This window comes from Neofelis nebulosa, chromosome 17, assembly GCF_028018385.1.
Source record: "Neofelis nebulosa isolate mNeoNeb1 chromosome 17, mNeoNeb1.pri, whole genome shotgun sequence".
In the NCBI taxonomy this organism is placed as follows: Eukaryota; Metazoa; Chordata; class Mammalia; order Carnivora; family Felidae; genus Neofelis; species Neofelis nebulosa.
The window spans coordinates 9,019,312-9,041,670 of record NC_080798.1 but is presented as its reverse complement, the minus strand read 5'-3'; the positions used below and the strand labels follow the sequence as shown (position 1 = coordinate 9,041,670).

General features: G+C 53.0%; 2 protein-coding genes across 8 annotated transcripts in view; both read left to right on the top strand.

Moving 5' to 3' along the window:
• RUVBL2 (RuvB like AAA ATPase 2) overlaps window positions 1-22,359 on the top strand; it is a 67,112-nt gene that overhangs the window by 36,362 nt on the left and 8,391 nt on the right. The window lies entirely within an intron of this gene.
• On the top strand, window positions 5,104-21,963 carry SNRNP70 (small nuclear ribonucleoprotein U1 subunit 70). Of its 7 annotated transcripts, none has more exons than XM_058707270.1 (10): window positions 5,104-5,309; window positions 6,083-6,239; window positions 8,298-8,360; window positions 8,452-8,528; window positions 13,051-13,115; window positions 13,284-13,346; window positions 13,976-14,057; window positions 17,318-17,419; window positions 20,957-21,044; window positions 21,127-21,963. In XM_058707270.1, exons 2-10 carry the CDS (start codon window positions 6,181-6,183, stop codon window positions 21,776-21,778), a joined length of 1,251 nt encoding a protein of 416 aa, XP_058563253.1. In that variant the 5' UTR covers window positions 5,104-5,309; window positions 6,083-6,180; the 3' UTR covers window positions 21,779-21,963. The 7 variants fall into 7 exon arrangements, with proteins under 7 accessions (XP_058563253.1, XP_058563249.1, XP_058563252.1 ...); XM_058707266.1 differs by having other exon boundaries at window positions 6,017-6,239; window positions 8,474-8,528; XM_058707269.1 differs by having other exon boundaries at window positions 5,105-5,309; window positions 8,474-8,528; window positions 21,154-21,963.

Genomic DNA, 22,359 nt, shown 5'->3' with positions numbered 1-22,359 from the left:
GTTGAAAAAAAATTTTTAAAAAAATTAAAAAATGTTCTTTTACATTTAGTTTTGAGGGAGAGAGAGAGAGAGAGCATGAGCAGGGGAGGGGCAGAGAGAGAGGGAGACACATAATCCGAAGCAGGCTCCAGGCTCTGATCTGTCAGCACAGAGGCCGACATGGGGCTTGAACTCACAAACCGTGAGGTCATGACCTGAGCTGAAGTCGGAGGCTTAACCGACTGGGCCGCCCAGGTGCCCCTAAAAATAAAATCTTTGAGGGGCTCCTGGGTGGCTCAGTTGGTCGGGTGTCCGTCCAGCTTCGGCTCAGGTCATGATCTCACAGTTCGTGGGTTCACGCCCCGCGTTGGGCTCTGTGCTGACAGCTCAGAGCCTGGACCCTGCTTCGGATTCTGTGTCTCCCTCTCTCTGTCCCTCCTCCACTCTACCCTGACTGTGTGTGTCTCTCTCTCAAAAAAAATAAACATTTAAAAAAATTTTTAAAAGTAAATTTTGAAATATTTTTAGACTTACAGAAGAGTTGTAAAGATAGCACAAAAGTTCGTAAATACCCTTCACCCAGTTTCGTCTAATATTGGCATCTTACTATCTTTGCTAATGACCTCAACATTTTTTTTGTTAATATTTATTTATTTATTTTGAGGGAGGGCGACAGAGAGAGAATCCCAGGCAGGCTCTGGCTGTCAGCCCTGAACCCTACCTCACCAACTGTGAGATCATGACCCGAGCGGAAATCAAGAGACGGTTGCTTAACTGACTGAACCACCCAGGTGCCCCATGAACTCAACATTTTTTAAGAATACTGGTCATTTAGGGGCGCCTGGGTGGCTCAGTCGGTTAAGCGTCCGACTTCAGCTCAGGTCACGATCTCGCGGTCCGTGGGTTCGAGCCCCGCGTCGGGCTCTGTGCTGACAGCTCGGAGCCTGGAGCCTGCTTCGGATTCTGTGCCTCCCTCTCTGCCCTCTCCAGCTCGTGCTCTGTCTCCGCCTCTCTCTCTCTCTCAAAAGTAAATGAACATTAGAAACAAAAAGTGCGAGGGGCGCCTGGGTGGCGCAGTCGGTTAAGCGTCCGACTTCAGCCAGGTCACGATCTCGCGGTCCGTGAGTTCGAGCCCCGCGTCAGGCTCTGGGCTGATGGCTCGGAGCCTGGAGCTTGTTTCCGATTCTGTGTCTCCCTCTCTCTGCCCCTCCCCCGTTCATGCTCTGTCTCTCTCTGTCCCAAAAATAAATAAAAAATGTTGAAAAAAAAAAATTTAAAAAAAAAAAAAAAAAAAAAAAAAAAAAAGAAACAAAAAGTGCGAGAATACTGGTCATTGACACCGTAGATTTTTCCTCAATTTGTTTACCTGGCGGTTTATCTTGACTAGGTAATGATTATGGAGGGTTTTTCTCGAGGGGGACAGAGGTGAAATTCCCTTCTCCTCATACGGTGTAGACACAGGCTATGTCTTACCGCAGGTGACATGAATTTGGATCACTTGGTTACGGTAGTATCTGCTGGGTTTCTCCACTATCATTATTTTTTTCCACCTGTAATCAATGAATGGGGGAGCCTTTTTGGTGTTGTTGTTGTTCAGTCAGGCTTATTGAGGTGGACTTGACATACAATAAAAATTACCCTTCATAGTGTATGCTTGTGAGTTCCGGCCAACGTATACAGTCGTGTTACTGCCAGTACAAATCAAAATATAGAATCGTTCTATCACTCCTCGAAGGCTGCGCTTTGCCCTTCCTAGTCAACCGGTCCCCAACGTCCGGCTCCCGGAAACCACTGCTCTGTTTTCTCTCCCTCCGTCCCTGCAGCACTGTCTTTTCTAGAATGTCAAATAAACAAAACCATACAACGTGTAGCCTTGTGAATCAGGCTTCCTTCGCTTGGCAAAATGCGTTGAAGACCCATTCCTGTTGTGTCTGTGACTGTAGTGTTCCAAGACACGGACGGTTGCTCATTTGTCTACTTAGCCACAGTATAGACATTTGAGTTCCATTTCGGTTTTTGGTGATTATGAATAAAGCCGCAACAGAAATCCATGTATAGGGGCGCCTGGGTGACTCACTCGGTTGAGCATCCAACTGCGGCTCAGGTCATGATCTCACAGTCCATGAGTTCCAGCCCCGCATCGGGCTCTGTGTTGACAGCTCGGAGCCTGGAGCCTGCTTTGGATTCTGTGTCTCCCTCTCTCTCTGTCCCTCCCCCACTCGCACTCTGTCTCTCTCTGTCAAAAATAAATCAACATTAAAAAAAACTAGAAAAAAAAAAAGAAGGATAGGCTTGCTGGGGTTGTATGATAAGTGGACGCTTAACTTTTTTTTTTTTTTTTTTTTTGCCATCAGGAGACAATCGCATCTTAAGACTTTTATTTTTTGCATCGCAAGACTTTCTTAATGTCTTTTTTTTTTTTTTTTGTAGGCTCCACACCCAACGTAGGGCTTGAACTCATGACCCTGAGATTAAGGGTCATGTGCTCTGTGGACTGAGCCAGCCAGGCACCCCTCTTTTCTATTTTTTTTTTTTAAACAAAATCTTCCTTGACTTCACCTCCCTCCTCTGGTATTACTGTCTCTCTCTGCTCCTGTTGCCACAAAAACCTCTCTAAAGACTTTTCCCCACCAGAGGTCTTCTTTGGATTTCCCACTGCCTTGTTAAGGTCTCCCACAGTTGCCAAACTTCAGCCGGGATCTTTTGCATTCCCCAGCAGCACTGGACTCGAACCCTGCCTCCTTGAAGCCCTTGCCCTCTTGGCTTCCTGGACACCCGAGTCTCCCAGTTTTTTTCTTACACGAGAATTTTTTTATTTTTTATTTATTTTTTATTTTTTTTAAACGTTTATTTATTTTTGAGAGAGAGAGAGAGAGACAGAGCATGAACAGGGGAGGGGCAGAGAGAGAGGGAGACACAGAAGCTGAAACAGGCTCCAGGCTCTGAGCTGTCAGCACAGAGCCCGACGCGGGGCTCGAACTCACAGACCATGAGATGATGACCTGAGCTGAAGTCGGACGCTTAACCGACCAAGCCACCCAGGCGCCCCAAGAATTTTTTATTTTTTAACAAAAAAATTTTTAAATTAAATAAATTGGTTTAAGTTTATTTACTTTGAGAGAGACAGAGAGAGTGAGCAGGGGAGGGGCCGAGAGAGAGAGGGAGAGAGAGAATCCCAAGCAGGTTCCGCACTGTCAGTGCCGAGCCCCTTGTGGGGCTCGAACTCAGGAACTGTGAGATCATGACCTGAACTGAAACCAAGAATCAGACGCTTAACTGACTAAGCCACCCAGGGGCCCTTCTTACTTTTTTTTTTTTTAATCAGTTTTTTTTTTTTTAAGTTTATTCATTTTGAGAGAGTGCGAATGGGGGAGGGGCAAAGAGGGAGAGGGAGAGATAGAATCCCCTGCAGGCTCCGCACTGTGAGTTCTGATGTGGAGCTCAGATCCATCCACTGTGAGATCATGACCTGAGCTGAAGTCAGATGATTAACTGACTGAGGCCACCCAGGCAACGTTTTCTTCCTACACTTGCAATCACTCCTGCTTGGGCCCCTTTGCTGGGTCTTCCCCATATTAGCTTCCCTTGTCTCCCAGGTGAGTTCATTCAGTCTCATGGCTCCAGATACCATCTCTAACCCAAAGACTCCCAGATCTAGGGTTCCAGCCCCAGACTTCTCCGTGACTGCCATACATTCCAATGCCACAAGGGCACCTGAGTGTCAGACATCTTTGCAATGTCCAAACCCAGAGCTGTGTGATCAACAGGTGAGTCTTCCTCAATAACCCCCTCCACCCACATCTCCCCTCTCTAAATCAACAGCACCGGGGCCCCTGGGTGGCTCGGTTGGTTAAGCGTCAGACTTCGGCTCAGGTCATGATCTCATGGTCTGTGGGTTCAAGCCCAGCATGGGGCTCTGTGCTGACAGCTCAGAGCCTGGAACCTGCTTCCAATTCTGTGTCTCCCCCTCTGTCTGCCCCTCCCCTGCTTGTGCTCTGTCTCTCTCTCAAAAATAAAATAAAAACATAAAAGTAAATAAATAGCACCATCAATCACCCAGTTGCTCAGTCTACAGATCGAGGAATAAAGGTTATTACTATTTTAAAAAAATATTTATTTTGGGGAGAGTACGAGGGGAGGAGGGGCGGGGGGGGGGGGTGGGCAGAGGACCCGTAGTGGGCTCTGCACCGACAGGCTGACAAGCAGAGAGCCTGATGTGGGGCTCGATCTCTCAAAACTGTGAGATCCTGACCTTAGCGGAAGTCAGAAGCTCAACAGACTGAGCCGCCCAGGTGCCCCAGGATTATTACTATTTTTTTTTAATTTTTCATGTTTATTTTTGAGAGAGAGAGAGACACACACACACACAGAATGGGGGCGGGGGGGGGGGAGCTGAGAGGGAAACACAGAATCTGAATCAGCCTCCAGGCTCTGTGTTGTTAGCACAGCCAGATGCCGGGCGAACTCACAAATCCGAGATCATGACCTGAGCGGATGCTTAATGGACTGAGCCACCCAGGCACCCCTGCCCTATTTTTATTTATTGTGTTGGCCACAACCCCCAATTTATTCCCCCCCAACAATTTATTCTTTTTAAATGCCTTTATCATCTCCCCAGTACAACGTAAGCTCCAAGAAGAAAAAGACTTTCTCTTAGTCATGTGCTATATATCTTCAGAGCCCAAGCAATGCCTAGCATTACACTAGGCGCTGAATGAACAGTTATGATTTAACAGGTTAGACATCAACGTAACACCATTCACGTACGGACTCTTTGCCTCTTTGCCAGGCGGCGGAGGGGTATTTAGTCGTACACACAACAGTCGCATGCGTACAAGATCCGGGAAGTGTGTTAGGGAAAGGGGCGGAGCATCGAGGAGTCTCGCGCACGGAGGCGGTTGGAGCCGAAAGCGAAAGGAGGTGGGGGCTGGGGTTTGGTGCGGTACCCGCGTGCGCACTGCGGCCTGCAGCCAGCCGCGGCAAAGGAGTTTAAGGTGCCCGTGGGCGGGGAAGTGACCTTGCGCGTGCGCAGTCCCCGCGGCGCCGCCAGGTCCCTGTGTGTGTGGGTCGTTCTGGATCGCGCCGCGCGTGCGCAGCGCGGCCGGCGGAGGGATTTGAGGCTGGCTCCACCCCTTGCCCCTGTCGCGAGCCGAGGCCGCGCGGGCTCGTGAGCAGCGGCCTGGTGCGCGCGCTGGGCGGGCGACTGAGGGAGACCGACGCGGGCGCCGCCGTAGTCGAAGCGAGAGCGGGAGTCCCTGCTGCTGAGGGGCCGCCGCAGCCGCCGCGAGCCCCCGGACCGTCTCCAGGCCGAGGAGGGCGCCGCGCGGCGGGTGAGTGAGACCGAGTGGCCTTACCGGGTGCGGAGCCGCTACCCACAAACCCCTGCGGTGGGCCCTAGCCTTTTCCCCGCGGCCGGGCCCCCTTCCCGCGCCACCGCCGCAGGACCTTTCTGCACCCCTTACCCAGACTCCTCTGGGCACCGAGGCCCTCTTCCCACAGCTCTCCCGCGGCCCCTTACCCACAGGCCCTTGCGGTGTGTTGCTTTTTTTTCTTCCTCGTCTCCGCGGCGCCCTGGACCCTTACCCATAATTCCTTTCGCCTTTGGGGGCCTGCATTTATTACCCACAAGCCCCCAGCTCGAGGGGCTTGTTGCTTACCAGCTTCTTCCCTTGATCGGAGACTTGCTGTGATTCTCGCCCCCGTAACTTGGTCTCCAAGGTGTGGGACCACCAGCCGCCATTGGTTTGGACCTCCCTCGTAAGGATCGTTGAGCCCCTCCCCCCAACACGCTCGCAGGGAACCTCCCAGCCCCACGGCTCCTTGCTCGGGACCCTGAGACTTTAACTCCTCGTAAACTCTTTTTCAGTCATTGCTGCCCTTACCAGCCTTGCCTCGCCCTCTCACAGCCTTCCCCCGTGAACTTTATATTTCTCGTTCAGATTTAGTTCTTTGCCGTGAGCCATACGATCATTCCGTGTTCTTCCAGGACCTGCTTTAATACTGAGATCTTACTCCTCTTTCTTTTTCTTCTTGGGAGTCCCGGGATTATAGGGGCTTCGTCTCTCCCGGTCACCCTAACCTAAGGCTGTCCTTCCTCCCTCAGACTTGGCAAGATGACCCAGTTCCTGCCACCCAACCTTTTGGCCCTCTTTGCTCCCCGTGACCCTATCCCATACCTGCCCCCCTTGGAGAAACTGCCACATGAGAAACACCACAATCAACCTTACTGTGGCATTGCGCCCTACATCCGAGAGTTTGAGGTGAGTTCGCTGAGCAGACTCTTAGTGGTTTGGGTTCTGAGGCCGGGGAGCTGGATTTGAGAGTCCAGTTTCTGGACACTTTCTGTGTGATTTAGGCGGGGGACTTACTCTTTCTGATTCTCAGTTTCTCTGTCTTAAAAGGGGTTGATGATGCTTCCTTGTAGGGTTTTTGTTGAAAATTCAGTAAGTAGCAGCTGAGGATTCAGGTTCTGGGGTCAGGCAGTCCTTGGCACACCATTTATCAGCCATGTGACCTTGGGCAAATGGTGTGTTCTCTTAGTTGATTTCTTCATTTTTTGCCAGGGGATAGTAGTATTTTCCTCATAGTGTTGGTGGGGAATTAACTGCGACACTTATTACAGGGCTGGGCACCAACCAGTCGGCGAAACGTCGGTGTTAACTGCGTTGACCGGTTTTGTTGTTAATAGGATGATGTTGGTGTGGGCTTGAGAATGTCGGCTATGCAACTGCAGGGAAAACACAAATATGTAACTTGGGCCTCTGTTTTTGTCGTTGGTAAAACTGGCCCGACAACATCCACCTTCTAAGGTGCATCAGAACACACCTGAGAAATGCTGGCACACAGCCAGAAGTCAGAAGCGGGAAGTTCTGGCCTCAAGTAAGAAAGGGCCGTGAAGGTGGAGGAAGCTGCAGGGCAGAAGTTAGTGGAGAGATAATAGAAGGTTGGCTCTTTAGTAGGATTTGCCACCCTCGGTGAACCGGTACTGGGAAGTGTTATTAGCTAATTAAACTAATTTAATGGCTACAGGCCAGTGGCGTCCTTGATGATGTGGTCATGTGGCAGTTACCGTTTAATGAGTGGCTGGGGAGATCTTCAGGAACTGCCCTGGCCCTCAGGAGGGGTCCAGTCATTGCTTCTGAACTGCACTGTCCTCTTCTTTGGCATCAGCCCTGGTCCCGATCTCTGTCTATGATAACGGACAAATCTTTTGCAGATTGGGGTTTTTGGTAAACACGAAGGGATTGTTCTGATTTTTCTCGTATCTTTAAAGAAAGACCACAGAATAAAAGATCAAGTTTTTATTTGTTTATCTTTTAAACATATTTATTTTTGAGAGGAGAGAGCACGCACACACAAGCAGGGGAGAGACAGGGAGACACAAAGTCTGAAGCAGACTCCAGGCTGTGAGGTGTCAGCACAGAGCCCAGTGTGGGGCTAGAACTCATGAACCATGAGATCATGACCTAAGCCGAAGTCGGATGCTCAACCGACTGAGCCATCCAGACGCCCCAAGATCGAGTTGTTTGTTTTCGTTTTTGTTTTTGTTTTCAGTTTTTTTTTTAATGTCTATTTATTTTTTAATTTTTTTTTTCAACTTTTTTTTTTTTATTTATTTCTGGGACAGAGAGAGACAGAGCATGAATGGGGGAGGGGCAGAGAGAGAGGGAGACACAGAATCGGAAACAGGCTCCAGGCTCCGAGCCATCAGTCCAGAGCCTGACGCGGGGCTCGAACTCACGGACCGCGAGATCGTGACCTGGCTGAAGTCGGACGCTCAACCGACTGCGCCACCCAGGCGCCCCAATGTCTATTTATTTTTGACAGAGAGAGAGAGAGACAGAGACAGAGACAGAGAGAGAGAGAGAGAGAGCATGAGCGGGGGAGGGGCAGAGAGAGAGTCCCAGGCAGGCTCTACACTGTCAGGCACAGAGCCCGACGCAGGGCTCGAACTCACAGACTGCGAGATCATGACCTGAGCCGAAGTCAGATGCTCAACCGACTGAGCCACCCAGGCGCCCCAAGATCGAGTTTTTGTTAATTTCAGCAGGCATAAAACTGCTCTATCAGGTTGCTGTAGAAGTTTCTGAATTCTTCTGATTTGTCTATTTTTCTGGTCACAGATTGGGAACAGTTTGTGGGTAGCACTGGTCTGTGGACCAGGTTTTGATGCCACTCCCCACCTCCACTGGCCTGGGAACTGTCCGTGTTTGCTTGTTTGTGTGTGAGTGGCTGAGGCACGTGTTGTTTTCTGGATGGGTGTCCCTTGCAATTTCTCCCTGTCCCTCCCACCCTGTCACCTGTCTTCTTATTTCCAGGACCCTCGAGATGCCCCTCCCCCAACTCGAGCAGAAACCCGGGAGGAACGCATGGAGAGGAAGGTATGTAATTTTCATCTCTTGGCCACATGTCGTTTTGCCATTTTCTCTCCAGGATGTTCCCTGACATCAGGGCACTTCTTTCCACATTCAGTTGTCCACCTTTTTCCCGACAGAGACGGGAAAAAATTGAGCGGCGACAGCAGGAAGTGGAGACAGAGCTAAAAATGTGTAAGTCTCTCTTCTTTTCCCATCTCTTTTTCTTCAAACCTTCTTGCATTTCTCTCCGGCTAATCCAACCCAGGACTCTAATTTGGGAAGGTGGGGTTTTTAGCCCACAAAGTTGGCCAAGTACTGTGTTTGGTTTAGGATTTAGAAGTACAGCGTGGGGTCAGGGTTGGTGGGAAGGGAGGCCTGGTACCTCGGGCTGCACACTGTACGGGGGAGACTCCCACAACCAGCTGGGTGTCCTGGGCTGCAGGACAGATCCGTTATAGTCGCAGTCATTAACCAGAGTCACAGAGGGTCACGTCGGTCTCAAGTGGCCCTTTCTTGTTGGAGTAAGGATGTTGTAGTTGGAAGACTCAGTCTTTCTTTCAGCTCCTGTGAGGCTGGTGAATCGTGTCATTTTGGACCTTATTCCCTGGAGTGGCATGTTTCCTCAGGGCTCTTATGCAGATGCCAAGCATCTAAAGGCCTGCTACCAGCAGAGAGCTCTCTGAGCAATGACTCACCAGAGCTGCCTTCCTGTCCTTTCTCAGACCCTGTGTTCAAACCGCATTCAGAATTTCCTCTTCCCACCTGGTCTCCTTGGATGTTTTCTTCCCTGGAACATGGCCATGTAGCCTTGCAAGTCATGTTCTCTGTTGTTGCCACCCAGTTTGTTTTTAACACTTTCTTTACTCCTTTCTCCAGTTCGTCACCACCACCTGTCCTGTTACTCTCTGAATGTCCCAGATCTGACCCTTCTCTCCATATGTGTCACCACTCAGGTTTTCTCTTGCTTGGACACACAGTAACCGTCTGATTACCTACGTGCCTGTCTCCACCAAGTTCTTTGGGTCTTTTTAAAGTACAACTTTGTATCATTTTCTGCTAACAGCTTCCTTTTGCTCTCAGCTTAAAGATGAAAGTCTCCTGCCCACTGTTTCAAACTTGTTGTGCACTGTGCCTCCTTCCCTCTCTAGCTACAGCGGCCTCTTCTCATGCCTAGTTCTTGTTGGAACGTCCCCTGGCATTGGGCTTTTGCCCAAGTCTGTTTTGAACAAGGCTGTTCCCCCAGTCTCTGATGACACCTTGGTTTATGTGTAACAGCTCTTTGTATCCCTGTTCAGCTGTCACTTCTCAAGGAAGCCTTTCGTGACTTCCTTGCTCGGGTCAAGTCACCTTGTGTGCTGAAAGCCCCGAGTCCTGCTACAGGTTGGTCGCTTTGGTCTGCAGGGGAGATTTGAAGATCATCTCCATCTCTACACTGTGGGTTCACAGCTGCTCTAAGAGCAGTGTTTGGATGCGATTTGCTCACCACCATGGCCCCAGCTGCTATAGGGCTCGGCACACAGAATTATCGGCAGTTAATTTGGGGAGTCTTGGTTGTATTGTAGGGCACAGGCCTTGCAGTCTGACCCTTGTGCGTTGTAACCCCGATCCTGCTGCTTAACTGCCAGGTGGCCTTGGATAAATCTTTTCTCCCCTTAGAAGTTATTTTCCACACTTTTAAGAATGGGATCTTGGTAGGTTAAACGACATCATAAAGATGTAGTTGGTCGAATTCAGGATGTGGGAAATGGTATGAAACAAAGTTGTAACTCAGTTTCTTTAACAAATAAATGACAAGGAGAAAGGACAGGGAGTGGACCAAAAACGATTAAAGAATCAAAAGATCGGTCAAGCAAGTGATGTGTATGCTTGTTTGGATCCTGATTTAAATGAGGTAACTGCATTGGGGCGCCTGGGTGGCTCAGTTAAATGTCCAGCTTTGGCTCAGGTCTTGATATCATGGTTTGTGGGTGCAGAGTCCTGCATCAGGCTCTGTTCCGTCAGCTTCAGATCTATGTCCCCCCTGCCCCGTTCTTTTTAAATAAGCGTTAAAAAAAAACAAAAACAAAAACAAAAAAACTAACTTTAAAAGTCCAGTTTTGGAAATAACAGAGTACATTTGAACCCTGGGTTTCGGGTTAAGGAGCTGACCTTAACCTTTTAAGGTCTAGTAAGAGTACGGTGGTGATGAGTTCTTTAAAATTCTTTGTTAGAGACTGCAATGCTATGTCTGGTGTTTGATTTAAAATACTTAGGTGGGATGGGGGTACAGATGAAGCAAACATGGCCATGTGTTGATAATTGAAGCTGGTTCATAGGGCTTCATTATATTATTCTCTGCTTCCCTCAGTGTTTGAACTTCTGTATAACTGGAAAGAAAAAAAAAAAAAAACAGGTCGAGTACGTTAGGGTTTTCATGGCCCTAAGAGCCTCCATCTCCAACTACAGAAGTTGGTTCTGCCTTGTCACCGGTGGCAGCTACCATTCGAGGGGACCTTGTCCCTTGTTAAGCAATTGGTGTACTTCATACCGTTGACTTCTCCCAGCTTCCAAGTGTGGCGGGGGGTTATCACTCCCATTTTTAAGATCAGGAAACCCGGGGCTCGTTGAGGGCAGTATACTTCCCAAGAGCCGAGAGTTTCGAAATACTTTTCCTGCCATCTGAAAGGCTGAACAGGCTTCCCGGCTCCATAGGGCGTTTCTTCAAGCTCCTGCTCGGGGTTGCTACCTAGATAATCCCTTTAACCAGGGGTTTTCCAAGGGCAGAGGTGCCAGCGCGGGAGTTCCCTGAGTTTGTGCGCACAAGTGCACCAGCTGGTGAGCTGCTGACCGGCTTCAGTTCTCTGCTGCCCTCTTCCTGCTGACGTCTTCTTTTTGCAGACACACGGGTGTTCCCGGCTCAGCTGCACTAGTTTTTCCCTTTGGCCACACTCAAGGGCAACCCTCGAGTAAGCAAGAACCGCAGAGAGTTCTGCGGTGTCCCTTGGATGCTGCCGGGCACCTCCACGGCACGTCAGGAAGTTTCAGTGTCTGCCGTTTGGCCTTGGTCCTCTCCCCCATCCCCTGCAACCATTGTAGCCTTAGCATTCCTACCCCGCCTGTTAGGCCACCTGCTGCCTGGGGTTGGCAGATGCGTTTCCCGTTGCAGCTGTGATGGTTTCAGGTCTTCAGTCAGATGTCCTCATCCTGGTGAGGCCTTTCCTGACCTGCCCATTACAACTCTTCACCCTGGGTCTGTCACTCTGTGATGGAACCAGATGACTTCCTCACCGAGTTTGCTGTCGGCCTCCCCGCATGAGTGTCTGAGCTTCGAGAGGACGGGGCTGTGTTTTGTCTTGTGCGCCACTGAATCCCCGGCTCCGTGCGACGGTTCCGGGAACTCGTCAGCACTGCACAGATACCTGTTGGACGAACGGACGAGAGCAGTCGGTGTAGATCGAGATACCGGGGCACAGAAAACTACGACACGGAAGGATGAGGGATAGTGAGGAACTGAAGGGGGTAGGCGCAAAGGTGGCGTTGTCTTCAAAGGCCACCGTCACTTTCCAGGTAGTTAGGCTCAGTTCTCTGGTTTGTAATACATTCCCTGAAGTCATCTTGAGTTTCGCTTGTGTTCGCAGCCTAGCCTCCTCAGGTCTGCAGCTTTATTTCTCTGGCTTCTTGCGGCACCCAGCCTGTCATCCTGAGAAGCTGGTGTGTAGGTGTTCGGTATGGAGCTTGGTAGTTAGAACACCGGGGCTGTGAGGTTGGGCTGGGACGTAAAGCCGGGCTTGGCCTCTTGGCTGCTCTGACACTTTTCCTCTTCCATGCTTCGGGGGTTGGCTTAGTTTCCGTTTGCAGAATGAGGATTCATTTTCAGCGTGCGGCAGTGTCTGGGCCTAATTATGTGTTGAATAAATTATTAACGTTCGTTTTTTTACATTCTCTTGGGATACGGCATGTCATTCTAAGGGTTGTGCTGTGTCGTGTCACATGGAAGAACCGCCTTTGCTCTGAAGTGGTCGGGGTGCCTTTGGGACCCTGGCAGGAGTCGAGGACCGCTGTGTGTGCTTGGGCCTCTATAGTTGGTGAAAAGGACTTCTTCCCAGGCCTGACCCACCAGAATCCCCCCAGGAATTGGTTTTGTAATAGGTTTTGGCTCCTTTCTGTGGAGATGGTTGTTCCTCAGTGGCCTCGTGGTAGGAGGGTTGGGAGTAAGCACCTGTTGAGCATTTCGTGCGCTCCAGCACCAGGCCTGGGTTTCTCCCTGGGGCACAGAGGTCATGGGGCAGAAAGCAGGTGGACACTGCTAGGCTCTCTCCCAGCCTTTGAGCTCAGGTTTTCCTGAGGGCTGTAGGTGCAAGCCGTGTCGTTGGGTGGCCGCGTGGCCCCGCAGCTGAGGGAGGGAGCCTGGCACCTGGAGTGGTCAGGCTGCCTCTGGATGCCCAGCCTTCACCTGGAAGGGGCTGGGGCTTTAACATGTATAGGTCTGAAATGGTGTTCAGACTCCTGGCCCCCATCCAGTGTCAGCTTGAGGTCAGCCTGTCCCCTTCCCCCATCAACCTAAACTGGTTACTGAGATAAAGGCTGCTGTGCCCCAGGGAAACTGGAAAACGGAGCGTGTCCAAGGTCTCCAGGTCACCAGCAATTTTATTCTAACGGATCTCTGTCCGTCCGCCTTTCTTGCTGTGTGTGACTGTTGATGTTTTCTACTTACACATTCTTTTCTTCTGCACAGGGGACCCTCACAATGATCCCAATGCTCAGGGTGATGCCTTCAAGACTCTCTTTGTGGCTAGAGTGGTGAGTCCCCAGCTCCCCAGCCATGGAGCCCCAGAGAAGCCAAAACCCTGCGCTGCTGAGAGCTTGGGTGTGGGACAAAGGACAGTAGGCCAGGTCCTGGAATGTTCTGAGGGCTTGGGGATGGTTAATTTCTCCCACTTAACTTTGGGTCTGTCTGTCTCCTGGTAGAACTATGACACAACAGAATCCAAGCTCCGGAGAGAGTTTGAGGTGTACGGACCCATCAAAAGAGTGAGTGGACTGGGACGGGGGGTTATTTGAATTGGAAAGGGATTTGGTGGCGGGGGGTGGAGGGAGAAGGCTGGTTCCTGGCCCCAAGGATGCATCCCATCATTTCAGGGCTTCAGAGTCCATGGGCTGCCTTTCCATTCTGACTGTACTTCCTCGCAGGGGATTTTGGGTAGCAGGAGTAAAATTAAGAAGTGGTAACTAGCCAAGCCTGTTTGTTTACCGTTGTCTGTGGCTCCCGTTGCTGTGAGGCAGAGGCGGGTAGTCGGGGCAGAGACTGTCAGGTCCATGGAACTGGAAGCATCTGCCGTCTGGCCCTTTAGGGAAGATGCAGAAGCGTGTGCCGATTGCCGTTGTGGAGCAAGGCTCTGTGTTTAACTGGCGGGCCTCGATTTCATCGAAAAGTCCCCTGAGCGCTCTGAGCAGTAGTGAGGGCTTGAGAGCAGTGTGCGCGTCCACTGCTGAGCCCGGTGCTGGGAGGGCATTAGTCACCTGGGGCTCTCAGGGACAGGGACGGGGACAGGGTGTGAGGCATCTGTCGCTGGCGTAGGCCGCCTCTGTGGTTGAAAGGGTGGGATTTCCTTGTCTGAGAACTAATCTCTGCGCCACCCCCCACCGGCTGCCTCCCTCAGATACACATGGTCTACAGCAAGCGGTCAGGAAAGCCCCGTGGCTATGCCTTCATCGAGTACGAACATGAGCGAGACATGCACTGTGAGTACCTCTGGCCCGAGCCCTGCCCTCTGACCCTCTCTCTTCTCTGCTGCCCAGCCCTTTCCTGTCGTCTGTCCCCAACCCCTGCCCTGCCCTGCCCTGCCAAACCTGACATTAGCGATGTCTCTTCTCCTCCTCCCTCTGTTTCTGATATATCTTTTTTTTTTTTATATACGTGTTTTTTAAAAAACAAAAACCAAAATCCCCCACAACGTGTGTGTGTGTGTGAACCCGGGGAGGTAAGTGTCACACGTTGAACCTCAGGGGCAAGGAGGGAACTGGGTGGGAGCTGGGGCCAGCTGGATGTGGGGGGGAGGGGTCGGGTGTTTGGGGAGCCTCTCCCCATTCCCCCCACCAGAAGTGGGGGTGGCTAGGTCAGACTGAGGACTGGCCTTTGAACCTGCCCTCTCTTCCCCCCAGCAGAACTGGGGCTGGGCCACCCGACCCTCCGCCTCCCCACCCCTGGCCCCCCACCCTGTTCCTCAGCGGGCAGTGGGCCTGTAGGCGTGTTCGGCGCCTGCCCCCACATCTCCAAAGCCCCCTTTGAGGCCGCGGCGGCGTCCACATGGGCAGGGATGGATGGGCGGGGGCGGGCAGGGCTGCGGCGTGTCCAGGGGCCGCCGTATTAATTGACTGTTCTTATTGTCACTGCAGCCACCACGCAGCTGGCTTGCAGCTGATGCTTACGCTCCCCTTACAACACCTCAGTGTATGGTTGGTATAAGGGTTTGTATCATGGGTAAGATCACTCAGCACCGCACACTAGCCCAGCTTAGCCAGGCAGTGCAGGAGCAGTGAGGCCTCCCTCCTCCCATCCCCAGTCGCCCCCTCAACCTCCCCGCACCCGGAACCCTTTCCTTGTTTGGGTGCCCTTTGTCCCTCCTGCCACCCCTGCCCCCAGTCCACAGCCTCTCTGGTAATCTTGTCGGTCCCAGGAAGGGAAGGACGGACCCTGATTGGAAAGGCGTCTGGCCTCTCCAGTTGGGCTCCACCCAGCCCCTGACTTAACCTGGCTTCATGGCGTCAGTGGGAAGGTTACAGGAATGCTGAAGACAGGACGCACTGGGGGGAGGGCTCCGCATGGAACCCTTCAATCCTTTGCTCCCTGCCCCTGTGCTTCTGTGGGGCTGTCACTGTGGTGGCCCTGGAGAATCCTTCTGGTTGCTAGATTCAGGGTGCTGTGCCCCTTTTCTGTCTGCCTTCTCCTGGTCGAGGCCTACCTAAGGGCCGTGGTGCCCAGCGGCTCTGCAGAGTGCACGGAATTGGGGATTGGAGTGTGGGAGGGACCAAGTGACAGGCTGCCAGGGGCTGAAGGTGTCGTAGATTCTACTTAAAACCCTTCCGCTGTCTATAGAGACCTAAGAGAGGGAGAGAAAGACGAGCCTAGAAGCACACATGTCACGTGGTTTCTTTGCTGGTACTCCTGGGTTGGGCTTCTTCCGGGGTTTGGGACACTGAACCAGAGCAGGGTTCCTTTGCCTGACTGTGTTCCCGGTCCTTCACTCCCGTCCCCCCACTACCCTCCTCTGGGTTCGGGGGCCGAGCGGCCCCTCCTCCTCAGATCCTGGGCTGCACGCCATCTCCTGGACCCCCTGAGGCTGCCCCTTTGGGTGCCAGCCTTTGCCCTGCAGGTGGCGGGAGGGAGTGTGGAACTCGAGTTGGAAAAGTCCTTCTATGTGCTGCGAGGGGGCGGGGCGTGTGCCTAGTTTAGCGTGGACTTTACCGGGAAAGGTGAGGGCGCACAGGTTCTCTGAGGCCTCCCCAGCCGCCTTCTTAAATGCAATAAGATAGTCCTGGGACTTTACCAGCTCCTAGACTTGATGTTAATCCTTGTCTCCCCCTCTTTTAAGGCCTCCATGAGGTTTCTTTGGGGTCCGCCACTTCCTCTGCCTGCCTCCAGGTGGTGCAGGAGACGTGGTTCCTCTCCCTCTCCACTGGCTCCCTAGAACCCCCCCACTTCCCTCCCTGTAGCTTTAGCTGACCCCATGGTGGTGGGTGTGGGGTCTGTGCGCGTGCTCAGGTAAGCTTGGGGGCTCCAGGTAAGCGGTCCCGTGTCCCCCCCCGGGAAGCCCGCCTCCTCGCCAGGCCCCCAGGAGTTGCCGAGCCCCCCCCATCCCGCTCGGTTTGGACACCCGCAAGGCCGGCATCGGTAAATGGCACCTTTTTCTCTTCCTCTGGTTGTTATTTGGGGGGGAGCGGGCTGGGGCGGGGCAGGGTATTGTGGTTGGTTGAGGACAACTCCCTAGGCCAGGGCTGGGGGTGGGAAACGGACTTTTTTGGCCTTCCCGACGCCCGTGTGAGACAGGCCCTGGGTCGGGCCTGCCCATTGCTGTGCCCTGCCCAAGAGCAGGAACATGCCTCACCCCGAATCTCCCCCTCTACTCCTCGCTCTGCCCGGCAGGCTCAGGCTGGGGTTGGCCTCCCAGTGTTTGTTGAGCAGGGGCTGTGGAGGGAGAGATGGGACGGGGGCTGGGATTGGGTGGCAGTCAGTCGGCTCAGGTAAGGCAGGAATTGTGAGGAGCACCGCACGCCTCCCATGCCTCCCTCCACTTTCCCTCTCCCCCACCTGCTGTAGGGGGCCCCTCCAGGCCCCCTGGGAGCACCGTAACCCCACCCTTCTGCTCCCTGCCATCTCCTGAAGATTTCTCCCACCCTTTTCTGGTTCATTTTCTGTTCTGATGTCTGTTCCCCCCACACTCACCTCCGTCCCCCAAAACACAAAAAAATAAAAAATAAAACGGTGTGAACTGGGGTGCAGTGCGGCCCAGCTGGGCCTCCTCCCCCAGCACGATGTTTTAGGGTGCATGCCTGGGGTTGTGGAGGAGCCCTCCCCCACAGCAGAGTCCAACCTTAAGTTAACCTTCAGTTTCTTTGCAGCGACTTTGGCCGCCTGGACAGGAGGGGGCTGCTCTGTCGGGTGGGAGTAGGCAGGGCTTGGCAGCCCAGGTGGGCGGGTGGTGGTTGGGGTGGTCCTGCTCCCCCCAGTAGCAATTGGGGGGTGATGAACAAGTTCCGAGATGGAGCAGGCCCCTCCTGGTTTGGGAGAGGGTCAGTCTGGCTGTCAGTTGCCTGGCTGTCTGGTGGGCGTGTGCTTGCGTGCGTGTGTGTGCGCGCGTGTATGTGTGTGTGTGTGTGTGCGCCTGCGCACAGAGTGCCTTGATGGGGACATGGGGGTGGGGATGCCACAGAGCCGGGCCCTGTCCTGACTAGAGGACCCTCTGGGGACTCTTTCCCCCTCCCCCCCCCCACGTCTGTTGCAGCCGCTTACAAGCACGCAGATGGCAAGAAGATTGACGGCAGGAGGGTCCTTGTGGACGTGGAGAGGGGCCGAACCGTGAAGGGCTGGCGGCCCCGGCGGCTAGGTGAGCGCTCCCTGTGTGGGCTGGGCCCCGGCAGGCCTGCATCCCTTCTGCATTCCCTGCCACTTTCTGCCTGCCTGGCTGCTCACGTCTTTCCTTCCTCTCTCCAGCTTGTCTCTCATCACCGTCATCATTCCTGAGGGCTGTCTTCCTGTTCTGGGTTACTCTCTAGTTGGTGGACTTCCTCTCTTTGTGCCTCATTCTCCTTATCCTGGAAAGTGGGGGTCACCTCAGAGTTCACCAAGCTCAGCATACCAGATGCCCAGCTTGGCAAGGAGCCCCTGGTAGGGTTGTAAATGTCACCCTCTCATCCACTGACTCTTTGCTCTTGCTTGTCTGTTGATACGTTGGTTCAGCAAATGCCTGTTTACCATATTTTTACTTTCTTAAAAATCTTTTTGTTTTTTTTTTTGAGAGAGAGAGAGAGCGAGAGAGAGAGAGAGAGAGGGAGAGAGAGAGAATACCAGCAGGGGAGGGACAGAGAGAGAGGGAGACACAGAATCCAAAGCAGCTCTGGGCTCTGAGCTGTCAGCACAGAGCCCGACATGGGGCTCAAACTCAAGAACTATGAGATCATAACCTGAGCCAAAGTCAGATGCTTAACCGACTGAGCCACCCAGGCGCCCCCCATGTTTTTACTCTAATTTTTTTTAATGTTTATTTCTTTTGAGAGGGAAAGAGAGCCATGTGCATGGGGCGGGGGGTGGCGGGGCTGAGGGAAGGAGAGAATCCCAAGCAGGCTGCATGTTGTCGGCACCCAGCCAGACACGGGGCTCAGTCCCACGAACCATAAGATCATGACCTGAGCCGAGATCAGGAGTTGGATATTTAACTGACTGAGCCACCCAGGCGCCCTTACCATGTGTTTTAGTCAAGAGCAAGTCTTTGTCTGTCTCTGATTGTCATTCACAGTGTCAGTCAAGGTCAGTTTGGTTGCAGGTATCAGAAATACATTTGAGGATTTTCAAGCACAAAGGAGCCTTGTTGATCGAGAATCCCACGGATCCTTTGGAGCCCAAAGATGTGTGATGCCAGTTGGCCTGAAGGGGACCTGGTAGCCAGACCTTAAGTTGCCAGGAGCCACCTCTGGTGTCACTGCAGCTTACTTCTGTCTTGCCTGCTATCTGTGCAGACTGATCTCTTCTGTGTTTCCCTGCACTGGCCCAGTGTGTGTCCTGCTTTATACTCAGTCTTGACTGAGTCTCTGCGTTTTGGGGTGGGTGGGTCTCAGTGGCGCAGCCTTGGGCCTGGACCTGGGTCTGAGGTCTTGCCGTCCAAACATGCCTGTTAAGGACCTACTTCTTTGAGGGTGAGTGACAGTTGTCCAAGAAGATGGTCCTCCTCGGGTAGACCTGTCAGATGGATCAGTGCTCTGCTCTTAATCCTGCCTTCCCGCCCACTCTTCTCACCCTGAACTTGCCTGTGTGACAGAGACCACACATTCAACTGCTGGCTCTCTGAACAACAGATCGGTTTTTATCTTGCCCTCATTTCTCTGGGGTGGAGTGAGTTCTTCAGAGTGCTGTTTCCTGTTCTGGTAGAATCCCGGAATCCCAGAATCTTCTAGGTCAGTTGGCATTCAAATGTTGCGATAGCAGTACCTGGTACTTCCTGACGCAGCACGTATACATGCAAAATTATAACCCAAACAAAAGTTTTATGAACAGAAATTACCTTTTTTTTTTTTTTTTAATGTTTATTTTTGAGAGAGCGAGTATGGAGGAGGGACAGAGTCACAGGCAGACTCCACACTATCTGCGCAGAGCCGGATGTGGGGCCCGAATTCACAACCACAAGACTGTGACCTGAGCTGAAATCAAGAGTTGGATGCTTAACTAAGGCACCCAGGCTCCCCCAGAAATTACCTTTTTTACAGACAGTCTATACTAGTATTTTATATTCTGTTGCTTTACTTTGTTTTTTGTTTATTATTATTATTATTATTACTATTACTATTATTTTTTTAATGTTTATTTCTGAGACAGCATGAGTGGGGGAGGGGCAGAGAGAGAGGGAGACACAGCATCCGAAGCAGGCTCCAGGCTCTGAGCTGTCAGCACAGAGCCCGACGTGGGGCTTGAACTCACAAACTGTGAGATTGTGACCTGAGCCGAAGTCGGTCGCTTGACCGACTGAGCCACCCAGGTGCCCCTGTTTTTTGTTTATTAAAAAAAAATTTTTGATAATGTTTATTTTTGACCAGGAGAGAGTAAGTGGGGGAGGGGCAGAGAGAGGGAGACACAGGATCTGAAGCAGACTCCGGGCTCTGAGTTGTCAGCACAGAGCCCGACGAGGGGCTCCAACCCACAGAGTGCAACCCACAGAATACCTGAGCTCAAGTCGGATGCTTTACCGACTAAGCCATCCAGGCGCCTTTTATTTTTTTTAATGTGTGTTGGTTGCAACCCATCTAATTGGTGGTGTGATCCATTGCTGGGTTGTGACCTGACAGTTGAAGACACAAGTCTGTTCCGCATCATACCTGTGACGTTCCAGATGCCCGGTCAGTTGCCTGTGCCTGTTAGAATGTTTGCTCTCCGAGCATCCTTTGCCTGTTTTCACCCGGCACTGCTGGAAGTCCTTTCCTTTCGTGGAACTCCGGCCCGCCTCACTGAAGCTTGCTTCCGGTCTGTGTGGTGCGGAACAGTGCACAAGAGGGCAGCTTCTGGAGTCGGCCGGGATTCCTGTCCCAGTTCTGCACCTTCGTTGCCAAGTCCCCGTGTGGGCAAGTGACTCTCTGGGTTTGTTTTGCCATCCGAAGAAGGCGCCGTTGCTCCTTAGTTGTCCTTTGACTACTGTGCGTAGACACTTAACGTTACATGCTGGTGACAGCAAATCCAGACCTAGTCCTGACTTTCACGGTGCGTAACAGTCTGAAAAGGCAGGAGCTCCCTGCTCACAGGGGCGTGTGCACTGTGAAGCGCCACCTGAGTTTTAGGAAGGAAATGTATTCAGTCCGTGAGTAAATGGTGGGGAACCGGGCAGTGGGGTAGGTTCGGGAAGGCTTGCGGTGGAAATGGTGTTCAGGAGGACCGTAAAGGGGGAGTAAGTTAACCGGACACGGAAGAGCAGACCCCAAGGAGAGCAGTGAATGATCCCCCGAAGTGGGGCAGAGAGGAGACGGAGATAGTGTGAGGGGGTTGAAAAGCGCCCCGAAAATGAAGAACCAGTGGCCAGCTTCTGGAGGCCGCTTGATGGAGATTTTGGAGTAAAGGCAGTGGGAAACTGTTGGAGGATTTGAGGCCGACCACGTTTTTTAGTTAGGTTTCTAGCTTGGCGTCGTGTCAGGAGGCAGCTGAGCAGAAGGGGTTGGGGAGGCTGTGTGGACTTGGAGGTTAAGGGTGCGCTTTGGATTCTGAGTACAGGTGTTGACCAGCTGGCGCTTGGGGAAAGGCCTCAAGTGTGTGAACACCGCTGTCCTGTTAAAGCGCAGCCGCCACTGGCGGTTGCAGGCCTGCCTTTTGCTCTTTGATGCGCCTCGTCTCCCTTCCCTGAGTGCCCTGTTTGGACTGACCCTTTCTCCGCCCGCCCCCGCCCCAGGAGGTGGCCTCGGTGGTACCAGAAGAGGCGGGGCCGACGTGAACATCCGGCACTCGGGCCGGGATGATACTTCCCGCTACGATGAGAGGTAAGATTGGGCAGCTGGTTTCCTGGGACGCGGGCGGTCACGTGGGGGAGCCCCGCCACAAACCTCTGCCCACCTCATCCAGGCCCGGCCCCTCCCCGCTTCCCCACAGGGACCGGGACCGGGACCGCGAGCGGGAGCGCAGGGAACGAAGCCGTGAGAGAGACAAGGAGCGAGAACGGCGACGCTCCCGCTCTCGGGACCGGCGGCGGCGCTCACGGAGTCGCGACAAGGAGGAGCGGAGGCGATCCAGGGAGCGTAGCAAGGACAAGGACCGGGAACGGAAGCGGCGAAGTAGCCGGAGCCGGGAGCGGGCACGACGCGAGCGGGAGCGCAAGGAGGAGCTACGTGGTGGCGGAGGCGGTGGCGACATGGCGGAGCCCTCTGAGGCTGGTGATGCGCCGCCCGATGACGGGCCTCCTGGGGAGCTGGGTCCTGACGGCCCTGACGGTCCGGAGGAGAAGGGCCGGGATCGAGACCGGGAACGACGTCGGAGCCACCGGAGCGAACGGGAGCGGCGCCGGGACCGCGACCGAGACCGGGATCGCGAGCACAAGCGGGGGGAGCGGGGTGGTGAACGGGGCAGGGATGAGGCCCGAGGTGGGGGTGGTGGCGGCCAGGACAACGGGCTGGAGGGTCTGGGCAACGAAAGCCGAGACATGTACATGGAGTCTGAAGGAGGTGATGGGTATCTTGCTCCAGAGAACGGGTATTTGATGGAGGCTGCGCCAGAGTGAAGAGGGCTTCTCCCCCCCCCCCCCCCCAGTTTTGTTTGGATGCGTTCCTACCCGTCCCTTTGCTGTCGTCCTCTTCCCAACCTTCTTGGCCACCACCTAAGTTTGCCAGCCAAGGGTAGGCATTTCCTTATTTGTTGTGGCCCCTTGGATTTAAAATAAAATTAATTTCCTGTTGATAACAAGCACCTTGGTTTCTTTGCTGCTTTTAATGTCTTCCCAGAAGGTTGTGCCCTTTCCAGCAGCCCTACTCTGGTCTGTGTCCCAGGGCATGCCAAAAACTTGGGCTTTTTTGACCTGGGGCTGGGGCTACCCCCCACTACCCCAGAGCCATTTAAACTGGGATAAGGAGGTGCTCTGAAAGGTTTCCTCCGTTAGCGTCTTAGATGTCTTTGTGGTTTCCTTTCCTTTTCTTTTTTTCTTTTTCTTTTTCCTTTCTCTTCGTCTAACATCTTTCCCAGGGCTCTTACGGGGCCGTCTCTGTAACCCTTGTCTTGGTGGAGGTGGGGCTCTAAAACGAGGTTACTCTGTGGAAGCTGTGACTTTGGAAGGGGAGCTGTTGTTGAGGCTGGAGAGCTGGGAAG